The 16,101-nt window shown below is 33.9% G+C and overlaps 1 protein-coding gene across 1 annotated transcript; it reads right to left on the bottom strand.

The window, feature by feature from the left end:
* Positions 1-2,645: 2,645 nt before the first annotated feature.
* On the bottom strand, positions 2,646-4,462 carry HELRODRAFT_179113 (hypothetical protein; the record flags this gene model as incomplete). Its single annotated transcript, XM_009027961.1, has 5 exons — positions 2,646-2,735; positions 2,856-3,352; positions 3,408-3,489; positions 3,547-4,048; positions 4,392-4,462. The coding sequence occupies 5 exons, from the start codon at positions 4,460-4,462 to the stop codon at positions 2,646-2,648; spliced, it is 1,242 nt and encodes a 413-aa protein (XP_009026209.1).
* Positions 4,463-16,101: the final 11,639 nt, after the last annotated feature.

Genomic DNA, 16,101 nt, shown 5'->3' with positions numbered 1-16,101 from the left:
CATGCTGTGGATCTAAAGTTAGCGCTTTTAGTAAACGTAACACTGAGCCGGCTAACATTTTTCCGGTTAATTTTGGTTCCGATTCTATATCTTTGTATGCATCCTCTAGAGAATCCACAAATGCAACAAAATCTTCTCTAACCTGGCCGTTGTAAACATATCGTAAGCTCAAAGACAATTGCTCAATACCATATATGTCAGTTGTTTCATCAAATAAAACTGAATAAAATTTGGCTGCTTTAACTCTCTGTACAATAGTATCTGTAATAATATCGCCAATTGTGGTTATGATTTCATTTTGAATCGTTTTGCTTATGTATGTCGCATTTGATTTAGATGATTTTAAATGTTCTTCAAGAACATGGTCTCCAGCATCGACCCTAAACTGAAGTAGTTCTCTGAAATTACCCTCATTTCTAACTGGACCGGTACCATATACCCCTTCATTAAGCATGTCATTGTCCAAATTTTCATCATCTTCATCATCATCATTATCAGCATCGCCTGCATCATTAGTACTTATATTAAGTTTTTCGTCATCTCGATGTCCTCGTAGAGGAATATTTTGTTTTCCCAAAAAAATAATAGATTTAATTATGGGCTTCAATCTTTCTCTGTTTTCCTTCATTTGCTGATATCTTGCGGAATAGAGTTGATTAACAACTTCAAATGATGGATTTTGGTATGATTTGACAAAATCATTGCCCCTCTGAACTGACTCTTTGTGATACCTGTATTGTTCATGACAGCTGAGATCACCATCTTTGCCTAATAATTTTGCAAATGATGTAAGTGGTTTCTTTACTAATTTTTGCAATGGCGTTTGATGACTAATACCGCCGGTGTCAGCCATTAGAGCACAATACCTGCAAAATAAACCTTGTTCCACATGCGAGTATGTCAACCATGCATTAAATGTTTCCAAGTGACTTTTCAAAATGTACCGTTTTTCATTTTTACCATTTTTAATATGATTTGAATACGGAAATTTGTAGCCAAATTCTGGTTTCCATGGATTTTGTAGAAGTTCAAATTTTATATCATCATTAATTGTTTTATTACTGCTGCCCACATACAGTCCAATATTATTATTGTGTACAAAATCCATTTGTTGATAGACTTTTTCATTATTCTTTATCTTGTTATCTTCGTCATTATCGTGCAAAGCTACTTGCTCAAATGATTCATCATTTTTAACAATCACTTTTTCATTATGATTATCGGAACTATCGCCTTCATGTAGTTCTAAAAAAATAAACTAAATTTAACTTAACTCTGAACACTTATTTAACAATTTCTATGCTACTAGTGAACAAATTCATATCGTATGGTGATCTAACCTGGTGGATGTGCCCTTTTAGTTCGCTTCACAAAACGATCCATATATATTTAAATTAATCTTCTAAAAAAAACTGAAAATATGATTATGAATTATGATACTTATACAGTACTATTACTAGCGCAACTCAAATTTGAATTTTTAAAATGAAAATCAGACGGAAGAAGCGTTCAAAAAATTTTCAAGTGTATTTTGCCGCGTGGGTGCGTTCATAATTTCCCTTTGATCATTTGTAATAAAAATTATAAATAAATCAAAGTAAACATAAAACATTATATTATTCAATTAATTTACATTCTAAAATTTATAATCAAAAATGGATATATTCAACATTACAAAATATTTATTTAAAAATTTTCGCCCCCCCCAGTCAAACTTCCTGGATCCGCCCTTGGTGATAATAATATTTATATATAAATTAATGAATATTATCTTAATTTAATTTTTTTTATTTATAATTATAATGGCATAATTATCAATTAATCATTCACATTATTTTTTTTAAATTTTTATTATTCATCAAATATAAGTAAACTTTTCACAACATTTAAAATTTAAAAAGAAATGAACAAGGAAAACTGAAATCTGATATATGATATCCGACAAAATGATTTTTTCAAATAATTCACCCATTTGTAAAAATGAATCAAAGCTATGTATTTTAACACAATTCAAGAATGTTTTAATAAACAAAACATTTAACTTGATTACGCCACCTGGTGAAATGGGGCAAACTCAATGATCCCGTAGTGCAAGAAGATGACATGAGGTTCATGAGGTTTTCATATCAGTGGTTTCAATTACCAGGCGGTAACAACTAATGGCGTAGTTGGAGTTAAGCCCTTCATATACTGTGAAGGGCCCAGGTTCAAAAAATAAGAGTGAGGCCCTTGATGTACATACTGAAAAAAATAAAACGAGTGTATGTATATATTGATGTCACCCTGACGCTCGAACTACCAACACGAATGTTATAACTAAGTATCTCTATATTTCCAACATCAATGTTGTAGGTTTCAACGATCGTCAAGTGTTCGTTATTCCATAGGTTCAAGATTTCTGATAGATAAACACAACTAATTCAAACGCAAACTTTTTGAACGTTTATTTGAATGCCAACAGTAATAGAAACAATAAACTAATCCAAGAAACTACATAAATCACATTTAAAAACTTCGCTTAAAACCTCTCTGAAAATAATATAGTGCAATTTGATCATTACCTCCACTTTAGCCTGTTGGTCTTTAACATAGGCGTTACTTCTTTATTTCGGTAGATAGGAATAGTTTATTCAAATAGACAAATGTCATCTTTGTCCATTTTTTCTATGACCACAGGTCTTGTAGATCACGTCATTTATCTTGTTAATAATCTTGTAATTTCGAACTTCCAATTCCTTGGGAGTTTTGCCGGTCTCTTTTGTACCGATCATTCCAATTCTTTGGGAGTTTTGCCGGACATTGCCTTTTTCTGCGCTGTAGGTTGTACAACCAAATTTGGTCTTTGCTCTTGATACCTGAGTTATTTTTTTCAGGTCATACCGCATTTCCCCTGTTTCGGTTTCTCTAGTCATAGGTAGCCGTCCTGGTCCCTTCTTGATTTTGTTGGCACTTAGAGCAAGTAATATCTTTCTATTGTGCTTACGAGGTGTAGAATGACCAGACGGGTATCTTGGATGCATGTTGTAAGATTTGTCGCTGACATCTTTTCTTTCGATTACTGATACAGCAATGAAAAACTCATCCTCATCAGCAATGAAACCATCGTTGATGTCATCGTCCAAGTAGACAAGGATCAAGCATTCATTCCAAGCGAGTACTGGAAGGGTTTTCTCAAAATCAAAAACATCATCTGTCGCCAATCTGTGTTCGGTGTGTATACTCGCATTAGCATTAGAATCGTCTTCACTGACATCGTTAATCTCTAGATTAATGCTTTCCCAGATTAACGTCTTATCTAATTCATCATCAAAGGTTGAACAGTTGGTGAGTGTTGCGTTTAAATCGTTGTTGCCTTTAATGTTAATGTTGTCGTTGTTATCGATGAGAACAAACGAGTAAGATCCCACTGCATATCAAAAGTTTCCATGTCTTCGTCGCTGTTAACTTCTCGAATATGTTTAAAATCTTCATTGTCGTCTTCGATAGCAGCTTCATTATTATGGTAACTTTATTTCTTCACGACAATACGTGCATCACAGTTGTCACGTGCGTCACAATTATCACGTGCATCGCCGTTATCACGTGCGTCGCAGATATTACGTTTGTCGCAGTTATAACGTGCGTCACAAATATCACATGCGTCGCAGATATCACGTGCATCATAGTTAACACGTGCGTCGCAGATATCACGTGTGTCGCAGTCGTAGATAAATAAGCTGGTAGGATAATGTCAGGATCTTGTCTAGCTGTTGCTGGTATAATAAGGCACATTTTTCGCTCCTCCGGTTTGTTGTCCAAATCCATTTCTGTGTTGTTTTCGATTGTCATTTCGTTAGGTATTGTTCTTCCATTGGCTGCTCGTAATTTGGCTATCCATTCAGTTATCAGTTCTTCCACAGGATCCGGAAAATCAAACTCCTCAGGATCGTTAACTTTGTTTATCAGAGCGTTCCTTAGGTGGTTTATCAAAACTGTCTTCGCTCCTCTTGAGTCGAGGTTTCGTTTTCGTAGTTCCTTCCTTAGATTTGTGTACCGAGTTCTACTAATGCTGGCATTTTTTATTGCAGAAAAGTTTCAATCTGTCAAAAATCTTACTTCTGACACCAATGTTATAACATCAAAGATCTCTATATTTCATAACACCAGTGTTGTAGCTTCCAACGATTGTCAAGCTTTCGTTATGCGTAGGTTCAAGATTTCCGATAGGTGAACACAAAGTTTTCGTTATACCGTAGGTTCAAGATTTTCGATAGATGGACACAACTGCTTCAAACGCAAACTTTGTCAAACGTTTATTTTAATGTCAACAGTAATAGAAACAATAAACTAATCCAAGTAACTATATATTAATAAATCGCATTTAAGACTTCGCTTCAAAACCCTCTGGAAACCTTACTATAAACATTTCTACGCAGGACTCCTTTATAGCCTGAACGGTTACGATCAAAAAATTCCTCCTCATCATCATCATCTGCTCTCTGCTAGTATATATATATATATATATATATATATATATATATATATATATATATATATATATATATTAATTTATATGCAATCCTGTGCATAGCTTCAAGGACGTTTGGATAAACAATGATTTTGACGTTTCCGTAGGCCTGGATAAACAAAAAGTTCTTTAATCGTTTCCTTAAAAGTTTGATGGTAAGTTGTTGACGAATAATGGTGGGAAAATCATTCCGTATGGAAGGAGAGCTGTACGTAAAGCATTTGTTGATAACTGATGAATTGCTGAATGGTTGATGCAACTGAGTATATGAAGACGAACGAAGTTGACGAGTTGGTGAACAACGCGATATAAGCCAACATCGAGCCAGTGCAGAAGTAATATCTTCAGTGAGAAAATTAGGAATATGACAAATAGTTCACGTATAATAGTTACAAGATTTGATCAAAACTAAGACATGATAGAGAAAAGTCAAAAGTTAAGCCTAAAAATTTAAGTTTAGAAGTTGAGGAAAAAAAAGAATCAGTCAAAAACGTGTGATGAGGGGAACATTTGATAAGCTGTTGCGGAGTGGCAAGAAACATTAATTCAGATTTGTGAGGATTTAGCCGAAAAAAGTTTGATAAATGCCAATCGTTTATGGCCATAGTAAATGCATTTAAGTTGTCAAGCTGAGATATGTGATTAAAGGTGGGAATTTTAGCTTCGTCAGCATATTGATGAAAAAGTAAGCCAAAAGTTTTAATAATATTAAAAATAGGAGAGGTATGAGTAGTGAAAAGAATGGGACCAAGGACAGACAGATGTCATTTAAATTTGTGTTTAGAGCTGATGCAAACTCATCGACCTCCAAATCTTGTGAGAGCAAATCAACAAGTACTTTGTTTAAGTCATTTTCGAATGACGTGTAATTTAAACGACGAAAGCTGCGACGGCAGTCATGGATGATAGTCGATGATGGTTTGAAAAGCGTTGAGTTGAAGCACACAATGTTGTGATCTAAAAAAACAAGTAACCCATGGGAGCCAAACTTTGTAAAACAACCCGTGGGGCATCTGATGGTATGTTTTCGGTGACGACAAGAATGTCAATTTTTTCTTCACATATGACGTCGTTCAGAAGAGCGGACTTTGCATTTACAAGCCCACTTTTTAATTTGGCCAAGCGTTTGTTAATGCTAGGTCTTTTTCTCAAAGCCGAAAGGTTATTGGAGATTGATGAACGTGTAAAACGCGAGTTCCAAATGTTTAATAAAGACATGAATTTTCTACATATTTTAGGAAAACGAAAAGAATTGACGTTTGATGAATTGTACGTAGTTGTAGTTAAAATTATTGATGATTTGTAGATGAAAAAAACCGTTGAAACTTGAAATTAAAATTAGTTACTATGACGACGATGATGAAAATTTGTTAAATTCATAATAATTTTTAATTATTCTTTAAAAATAAAAGGATCTGACAGACGCAGAAACTGTTACAGCACGCAGGGCAAAAGTATAAAATTAAACGATTAAGTAAGTAAATAAATAAAAAAACGGAGAAAGAAAATGTTTAAACATGAAAAGTAAAACAAAATAGAATAAAATAAATAATAAATAATAATAATGATATAAATAAAAAAAATAAATTGACAATAAAATGAAGTAATGGCATAAAAAAGCAAAATAATAGACTAGATGATGACTTAGTGAGTTAGTGAGGTGATCGATGATAAAAACTAGTCGTGTGAATGATAAAGTTTTTTTGGGTGTGAATATGTTTGAGGTGTCTTGAGATGAAGTCTTTTCCTGATATATAGATTGGGTGGCAACTTGATAGTTATGCTGGCGTTGACGAAGTTTGTGTGTTGTAGTTTTAATCGGTGGTAGCGGAGGATGGATGACGTGGTTGTTGTTATTTTCTACTTTCTTGAACAGTCTTGAATCGAGTGTGTTGAATATCTGAGTGACGGTAGGATATGATGCAGATAAGCGGTTTAGTTTTCTGGTGACACATATAGAAGAAATGTTATTTAAAAAAGTTAAAAAATTATGAAAAAATTATGAAAAAAACGTTCAAGCAACAAACGAAAACGATAGTATTAAACTACGAATATACTACTCCAACTGAAAAACTTCATCTTTCATGAAGAAAAACAACTGCACTAGTAAGCCAGAATCGATAATGGATCATAGCCTCTAATATATTTGTTCCAATTTAATATTGGTGAGTGTGGGAACCATAATTCTGAATATATTGTTATGACGATGATCAAGCTATTGAGAAGACTCACGATGCACGTACAAATTGGCGCTATAAAGAATCACATGATAGAGAAACACAAAACTAAAATTACCAGGCAAATCTTGGAGAACAATGTTGAAATCTTACACAACGATAACCCTAACCCTAACCATTATAATTTACGACCATGGATTTTTACAATTACTGGTTTTTATACAATTAATTACACAATTAGCAAAGAGAGAGGCATAAAAACTGTTTTGTTAAAATTTTAACCATAATCCATATATATAATATATATACATATATATATATACTTTTGCCCATTTTATGTAAATTAGTTTTTAGTAAGATTTTCAACAACACGAATCCGTGTTAATTCATATTTACTAATTATGTGTGTCGTTCTAGGCTTACAACGTGGCTTCAGCAAATAGCCATCTTCAGAGCCTAGTATTAATAACAGGTAATAAAATCATTTGACAAGAAAAACAAGTGTTTAGTGGCGGGATAATATTAAAAGGTGAAGGTCGGTATGATGATATAAAAGTGAATGTAAACTTAAACTAATAATTGGCGACTGCACATCCAAATACATATATATGAATCTGGGTGTGTAGTCGCATATATATGAAATGTCAAGTCAAAGCCCACAGATCAAATGATCCACTAAGACCTCTCTAGTGACAAAAGTAATCGTAATCTTCTTGCTCTTGACTTTCCTTTGCTTTTGATACTGTTGATCATACTATTCTCTTGAGGCTGCTAGATCTCTCTTTTAATATTACTGATTCTTATCTATCTAAGTTTTTTTCTTATCACTTTAATCGTTTTCCTTTTGTTGTTTTCAATAATTCTACTTCTAACTCCTCTACTCTTACTTTCGGGGTACCTCAGGGTTCTATCCTCGATCCTCTTCTATTTTACTCTATACATATAAACTACCTCGTATTGTTAACAATTTTTTTTTCACTAGTCAACTATATGCTGATGATTCTTATATTTATACTTAGTTTCCTCAATTTAATCTCAATAGTGTTCTTCATAATCTATCTCTTTGTCTTTCTTCAATTATCGCTTGGTCTGACTCAACTTAATTTTTGTAAATTTGAATAAATTTGTTTTAATAAATTTAAACCTTCTTTTACTATTTCTTCTATTATCTCACCTGATTCTAAACTCTTGATGTTTCTCATAAGTTTCGTAGTCTAAGTTTTATCTTTGATTTTAGTATGTCTCTTTCTTCTCAGATTAATAGTGTTGCTAGAAGTTCTTATCCTTTTTGTTACTTCTTTGGCCTTACCTAGGATTGGTTATTGTAACTTGCTCTATTATAGTCTTCCTGATTCTACACTCTATCCTTTAAGTAAAGCTTTTAACTCTGCTTCTCGTCTAGTTGCTCGTGCTCCTTTCTTTTCTCATATATCTCCATATCTTGTTCTCTTGCACTGGCTGCCTATAAAATATAGATTAATTTTTAAAATTTGCACATTTATTTATAAGTCTCAATCTAAATTATTTCCTAAGTACTTATCAGATATATTAATTGAACCTAAACGTTTACGATCGTTTTCTTAACTCGTGTTAAACACTCTTTTGTTAAATCTGCTTTTGCTTTTTCTGGCCCTTTTCTCTGGAACTTTTTACCTACTTCTCTGACTACTTCTTGTCACGGTTCAAGGGTGGATGTTAAGCGCCGCAATTAAAGATGATGTTGGAGCAGGGTATCATTATTCTGTCAAACAGTGCAATGGCCAGTCCCATTGTTTGCATCATGAAGAAAAATGGCACTGTCCGGTTGGCCGTTGACTACCGATATGTGAATAGACATTCTGAGGGAGAGGGTTTTCTTACACCTGATGTTCAGGATGTGCTTCAGAAAGTGAGTCGAGCCCGATATATAAGTAGCTTCGATGCTAAAAATGATTATTGGCAGAAGGAATCAAGATGGCTGACCGCCTTTGTTTGCGATTTTGGATTATTTGAGTTTACCCGTATGCCTTTTGGTTTGAAGTCGGCCAGTATCACATTTACAAGAGCCACGAAGGAACTAACGAGACATGTGCAAGGATTCACAGAGGCCTACATAGACGACATAGCCGTATACGCAAATAATTGGGAGGAACATGTCATGCATTTAAGACGCTTTTTTAAGGTGGTGGAGCAGTCTGGTCTGACGTTTGATATAGAAAAATGTCGTTTTGCACAGACCAGGATACCATTTTTGGGACACTTGGTGGGATCGGGTACCATTGATATGGATCCACTAAAGTTGCAGAAATTACATCAAACCCGACCCCCAACCACGAAGAAGGAAGTACAAAAATTGATAGGATTTCTGAATTACTTCCACAATTTCATCCCGCATCTAGCCAGAACTTTTGATAACATAACGGAATTGACGAAAGGGAGAGGTAATGGGAATGTAACGTGGACACAAGAGCATCAACGTAGTTTGGATACAGTAATTCATCAGCTGAAGAATGTTGGAGGTTTACATACCATCGATTACACCCAACCGTTTGGTTTAATCACTGACGCTAGTGATCACACGGTGGCATGCTGCTTGGTGCAAATTGATAGTCTTGGAAAGGAACGCCCCATTGCGTTCGCTAGCAAGAAACTGTCGGATACACAGCGTCGGTGGGCTACCATTGAAAAGGAGGCATATGCCATCTTGTGAGCATTACAGAAGTTCAGAGGATGGACTTGTATGTCAACAATCCATGTATACACAGACCATAATCCTTTAACGTATCTAACGGATGTAGTTCCTAAGAGTTCAAAGTTGATGAGGTGAGGGTTAGCCATGCAAGAGTTTGACATACACATCAAATACCGCGCGGAAAACAAGAACGCCGCTGACTTTCTCACCAGGCTGGCGGAGAAGCCGGATAAGGATGGAGAAGTAACAGACACACACAGGAGTGAATATTCTACCCCGTAGAACATTCAACTGTTGAGGAGGAGGTATGTCGTGACGGTTCAAGAGTGGATGTTGAGCGCCGCATCATTTAATTATATTATTGCTGCGGGGTAGGACGGCGCGTCGGGTAAATAAAGGCCGGTCTCGTCAGACAGAAAGAAAGTTTATTTTATTGTAGAAAAATGGTTGGTAGAGTTAGTTATTTTTATTGTAGAAAATTAGTTGGTAGAGTTGGTTAATTTTATTGTAGAAAATTGGTTGGTAGAGTTAGTTATTTTTATTGTAGAAAATTAGTTGGTAGAGTTGGTTAATTTCATTGTAGAAATTTAGTTGGTAGAGTTGGCGTTTTTGTTGGTGAGAAATTAGACACGCAAACGTGGTTGGTGAAGTAGCTGTTGATTGGTAAGGTATTATTGGGAAAAGTTTCATTTGTTGGTACGTGTGTGGTGGTTAGTCAGTGGTTATACGGGAGAGCTGGAAATACGGTACGGGGTTGTTACGAGCTCAACGACGACAAACGTAAGGTAGCGAACGAAGTAGTTATTTGTTGCGTTGGAGGGTGGCAAACGAAGTAGTTGCCTTTCAACGTAACAACAACGTTTGTCGGTTGGGTAAAGCACAGGTGGTGCAATATTGGTACAGAAAACGGCAGGAGCCGAAGGAGTCAACCCCACATAACACCAGTGTTCGAAGAATTCTACATTGTTGTCAAGTGAAAAAGTTGAAACAGTATCCGCTCGTACGTGGTCACAGCACTGGCAGGAACAAGTCTGCACACTAACCTCGAACTTTAACTTTTATTTTGGTTTTCTTTATTGACATTGTATATTTATTTGGTATAGTTTTTAGTTTACAGAATAAAATTTTTTTGATTTGTATCTACGTCTCAACCTTGCCGCTAAACCCCGCTACACTTCTTCATTACCTACGAAGTTCAGAACAAATCTCAAAACCCATCTTTTTACAAAATTCATTGAGGAGCGCTGTTGAACATCGCGGAAATAGCGCTTTATATGCTAATTGATTGATTGATCGTACCGATGGAATACACTATTGAAATCATTTGCCGTCACGTTTACGATCATCACACCTTACCACAATTAGTTATGCCATCCGACTTACTCATCGAATTGCTAAAACTATGTGTAATCTGAAACCCTTTCACGACTCCAGATGGGTCGTTCTACCCTCAGATCGATGGCGTTGCTATGGGATCACCATAGGGTTCGTTGTATGCTGTATGTTACATGACAGACCTCTAAAATTGAAAAAATATTTTTCAAAACAATTTTTATCTGAAATTTAGTCAAATTCAGTAATGACAACAAATTAGCCTTTCTTGACAGTGTTGTCACACAAGATAATCAGTTGATTTCTTAGGTATACATTAATCCCTCTAACTCTGGTCAAATGCTAAATTAAAACTCGGACTGTCCCGACAAATAGAAAAACAAAGTTGTTTATTATTCAATCCAATCATACAATATCGACATATTCCACACCGAACTTATTCGCATCAAACAATTAATTAATAACAAGTACTACAATAAAATGATATCATCGCAAAAAAGTACTTCGACAAAATCAATAATCCAGTACAACCAATACCCAAACAACTACGAAATGTTGTTATACCGCCGTTTTATTAAAACCAAATGCATAAGCATGATAACTTTAAATTTAAAGAAACACAACAACAAAATTTCATCAACTGTTAATCAAAATAATAAACTAACACTGATAATATACTACAATACCAACCAGACATCTAGTTTAGTCATCCGAAATAATAACAGTCGTTCTAAAAACTTTTTGGAAAGGACCAACGTAGTGTACCAATTTACATGCTTCTTGCCATACAGTGTTGTAAAAACTTAGCTTGGTCACACTCGAACGTCTCTTTCCAGAAGACTCACAATGCATCTACAAAATGGTGGAATTAAGGATCATATGCTGACCGAGCACAGAGAGGTTCTTTAGCGCGCCAAACTGGAAGCCAAAACCAAGGTTATCAACTTTGAACGTCATACAATCCGGTTAAAAATAAAAAAAGCTTTGCACATACAAAAAACTAAACCAACACTCAACAAACAAATCAACAGCTTCGATCACACCTTTCAACTGTATTCTCAATATCATAACATTGAACAAAGGTTAATACTGATGGTAACACAACAACAAAACTACTAATTACTAACTCAAATTCGACAGATTTGGATTAAAAAATTTGTCAGCAGGGGTGTGTTGGTGGCATTGTAATAGTCAGCTGTATGGTATTTCGTTGAATAAATTCGCAATATTGCAGTGTGTGCAGAACAGGGCGGCTAGCTGAAGAAGTAATTGGTGGTCGGAAAATTGATCATGTGACTCCATTTAATAAAAATGATTGAATGAAATTGTTGTGGACTGTTTCGTGATAAATTTTGAGGGTTGATGTTTCAATGTTTGTTGGCAACTAAATATTTGTAACATATATGTTGTAGGACACATTTTAATGGATGATGTACGTTGGTTGGGATATCGGAAAAATTTTGAAAATTTTTCATTTTGGGCTGTTTTATTTATCATTATTTTATTTTTTTTTCATTTATTTCATTTTGATCTGTTTATTTACTTATTCATATTTTGATTTATATGTAATTGTGTGTGTGAATATGTGTTTTGCGGTTGCTTGTTTGTGTTTGAAAACATTGTTAAGTTTTATTTCTTATAGTGATCTGAAACTCAGCAAGAACGTTCTAGTCCGTGAGTGGTTCTTCATAATATCGTCAAATGAAGGCATTCAGTCAACAAACAACAAAAAACATCTAACGAAAACCTTCAGACAACAATCTACAAAGATACAACACAAAATGGATGATTACTAGAAATACACTAGCGGCTCTATCGAATGGTTATCGAAAATTAAATTAATAAATAAATTAATTAAAAAAATTAATAAATTAACTTTTATCCCCCATATCCAATATATTAAAAAAAATGTATCAAACCTCTTAATCTATTTGAAACACTATCTCACTATAAATGGGGAGCAAATCAAAACAAATTGCTAGCATTATATGATATAAAGCAAAAATAAGATCAGCATTAGATTACGGAATACAAGTCTATGGAAGCACTAGAAAGTCTTATTTAAACATTCTTAACCCCATTATAAATAAATTAATAAGAAGATGTTTAGGCAATTAAACCTTTCAGTTTACGAATAGAAACTCATACAAAAATATTCAATAATAATATTTTAAATAAATCAATAGACAATTTTCCTCCATGGAGATTAAACCAACCAACAATAAACACCTATCTAACGAAATACAACAATTAACAGATGCAAATATAATTAAAACAATAGTCAATGAATTTCTATTTCATTACAAGACTTACATAATTATATACACTGATGGATCCAAAATTAATGACTCAACAACAGCTGCAGTTATTATAGAAAAAAAATATATCCTACAACATTTACCGAATAATACAGCAATTTATACAGCAGAACTTCAAGCAATAAATCTAGCTTTAGATCAACTAACAAATGAAAATAATAAAAGATATATCATAATGACAGATTCCTTGTCAACTGTACTAGTCCTTAAACAATTTGAAATAAATAATGAACTTATAAAAAATATAAAAATTAAAATACATAAGTTAATACAAAATAAATGTAATATCCATCCAAATGTAATATCCGGATCCCCAGTCATATAGGGATAATTGGCAATGAAAAGGTTGACATGTTAGCAATAAAAGTTCACCAGATCCCCATAACGGATATTGCGATTCCACATTCTGATTTAAAACCAAACATTGTAAAATATCTAATATCATTATGGCAAACAGAATGGGATCAAACAAAAACACATCTCCAGCAAATACAACCAAACATTGCAAAAACAAATATTAATACATTTAACAATAAATTTATGGTAAACAAAATTTATAGAATCATGATAGGCCACACTAATCTCACAACTATCTCTTAAATAAAAAAGAAATTCCAATTTCCCAATTCTGTAATAATAAATTAACTATTAAACATATATTTATTTGCAATAAAACAAAAGAAAAAAGAACTTTGTTTTCCTTGCCTGATGATCTAGTTGACATTTTGAAAATAGAAGAAAATATCATTTCAATGATAGAATATCTAAAAAAGATTAATTACTATGATATGATATAAATTTCATTGAAACAGCTCTTGAAATCATGTAGTCGAGGGGGGTTTCTTGATTGGGCTGTGTCGATGCATTGGTCTAGAATGAGAATTGAGCCAATTAACTTTTAACACCAAGAAGCTTAATTATATAAATTACTTGTATTCTACAACTGACGGGAATTTGGATTCGATGATTGTGTTGTGGCCAGAGTTGCTGGGAATGGCGCTGTCTTGGGGGGTTGAAACCGGACTGGTTTACTGATCTTACTGATCTGTGGTTTTCTCTTTGTGCATTTCACCAACATAAATAGGAAAATATTAATCATCCTGTGTTGTGGCGTGTCAGGTTTTTTTACTGTGGACATGCTTCGTATTGATGGCTCAGATATAACAAAGAGAAGATATACATTTCCCCGAAAGTATGTTGAGAATCTGCTGTGGATAGCCACTTCGGTGGAGACTCGGATACTGTAGGGGGTTTAATAATTTCTCTTGATTGAGGCTAAAAAATCCCTCGAGGTGTGTTGAGAATCTATTATGGCTAAATACCATGGTGGAGGCTCAAACGCCATTGATGGGGGTTTTTTTTACATCTTTACGGTTCGCTCGGGATGTGTTGAGAATCTGCTCTGACTGAATACCATAGTGGAAACTGTAATATATTCCAGAGGATTTGTGCAGTTTTGCATTTCTCTCAAGGTGCATCGAGAATCTACAGTGGCTAAATACCATGGTGGAAGCTCGTGTGCCGCTAAGAGAGAATCAGACCACTCTATCCTTAATCTTTATAATCTTTTCAATTTTGTGTCGAATGCCGTCTGTGGGTGACCTCCATGGTAAAAATCAAGCGACATACCAGGAACTTAAATAGTAAAAACGTTATTGAAGTAGAGTGAATGCACTGGAGTGAGAGTCATTGGTTTGTGGGACTGGCGAACGGTAGGTGGGTTTTCTCTCTTCGTGCTGACGTCAACTTCTGGTGCTTCTAATCTATGGTGTGGTTATTGAATCTGTTACCCGTCAACTTAAAAAGACTGGAATAAACTATTACAACCTTACCTCTTAAAATATACTTAAGTCAAAGATTGTCATTTATTTTTCTGGATTGATGTCTTGATATATTTTGATCGGATTCTTCCTTTTCGACTGTGATTGATTTTGAAGATGTAATAATAATAACTACATAATTATGAAAAAAAATAAAATAAAAATTAAGAAAAAAAATATTAAAATTACTGGCACATTATAGCACCATCTTGGGAGCTGCAGTGCCGTTAAAATCTACAAAAAAGAATGGTTATTGGAAGATTCGCAAACTAATAATTATAATTATTATCAGACTGTTGAACAATTTTGTTTATACTTTTTTGAAAATTTTAAAATAAAATCTCCTAATTATTTATCACTACTACATATAAATGCACGTAGCTTATTCAGTAAAATAACTACTTGAGAAGCTTAATTCATTTTTTATTGTGATAGTTACATCTGAGACATGGCTGAACGATACCACTGCGGGCCTAATAAATTTAAATAATTGAGATTTTTTCTATAAAAATCGACAAAATAAATCAGGAGGAGGTATAAGAATTTTTGTAAGAAAAAAATTTGAATGTTTTGTCAATGATAACATTGAGTCCTAAGATTACATATTTGAAGAATTCAGTATAAATATTAAGTCAAATTCTTCAAATAAATTGCCATTAAAAATCATTTCTATTTACGTCCACCTAACACTAACATTGAGCAGTTTCTCAATGGACTTGAAAATATTTTATACAAGCTCAGTCCTGCTCGGGAACCGTACATACTGGGGGACTTTAATATGAATATTCTGGCCAAAAATAACCATGCATTGAACTTTCAGAATCTTTTGCTCTCTCACTGTTTCTACCCTTCAATTGCGCCACATATCCATTCATTTACTTACGTTAATAGATAATATGTTTAGTAATTCTTTAAATATCTACAGCAGGAGAGTTATTCTTTCGGACTTTTCGGACCATAGTTTTATTTACGCTGTTTCAACAAATTCCACGGTATATGCTCACGTCAAAACACAAAAATTAAAAGAATCATGACAAATAATGCATTACAACAAATTAAAATCGAGCTATCAAATCAAGACTGGTTGTCCGTAGCAACTAACAATGACATAGATACGGCTTGCGATAATTTTTATAAAATTGTAGATGTTACTTTAAACAGACATGCCCCAGTCAAATCTGTAAAATAAAAAATAAAAAAAATTGGGTTACACGAGAAATAATAAAATTATCAAATATGCAAAACAATCTATATAAAAATTATTAGTTAAGTCCCA

This window comes from Helobdella robusta, assembly GCF_000326865.2.
Source record: "Helobdella robusta unplaced genomic scaffold HELROscaffold_52, whole genome shotgun sequence".
Lineage (NCBI taxonomy): Eukaryota > Metazoa > Annelida > Clitellata > Rhynchobdellida > Glossiphoniidae > Helobdella > Helobdella robusta.
The sequence above is the reverse complement of the archived record's forward strand: the minus strand, read 5'-3'. Positions and strand labels throughout refer to the sequence as shown.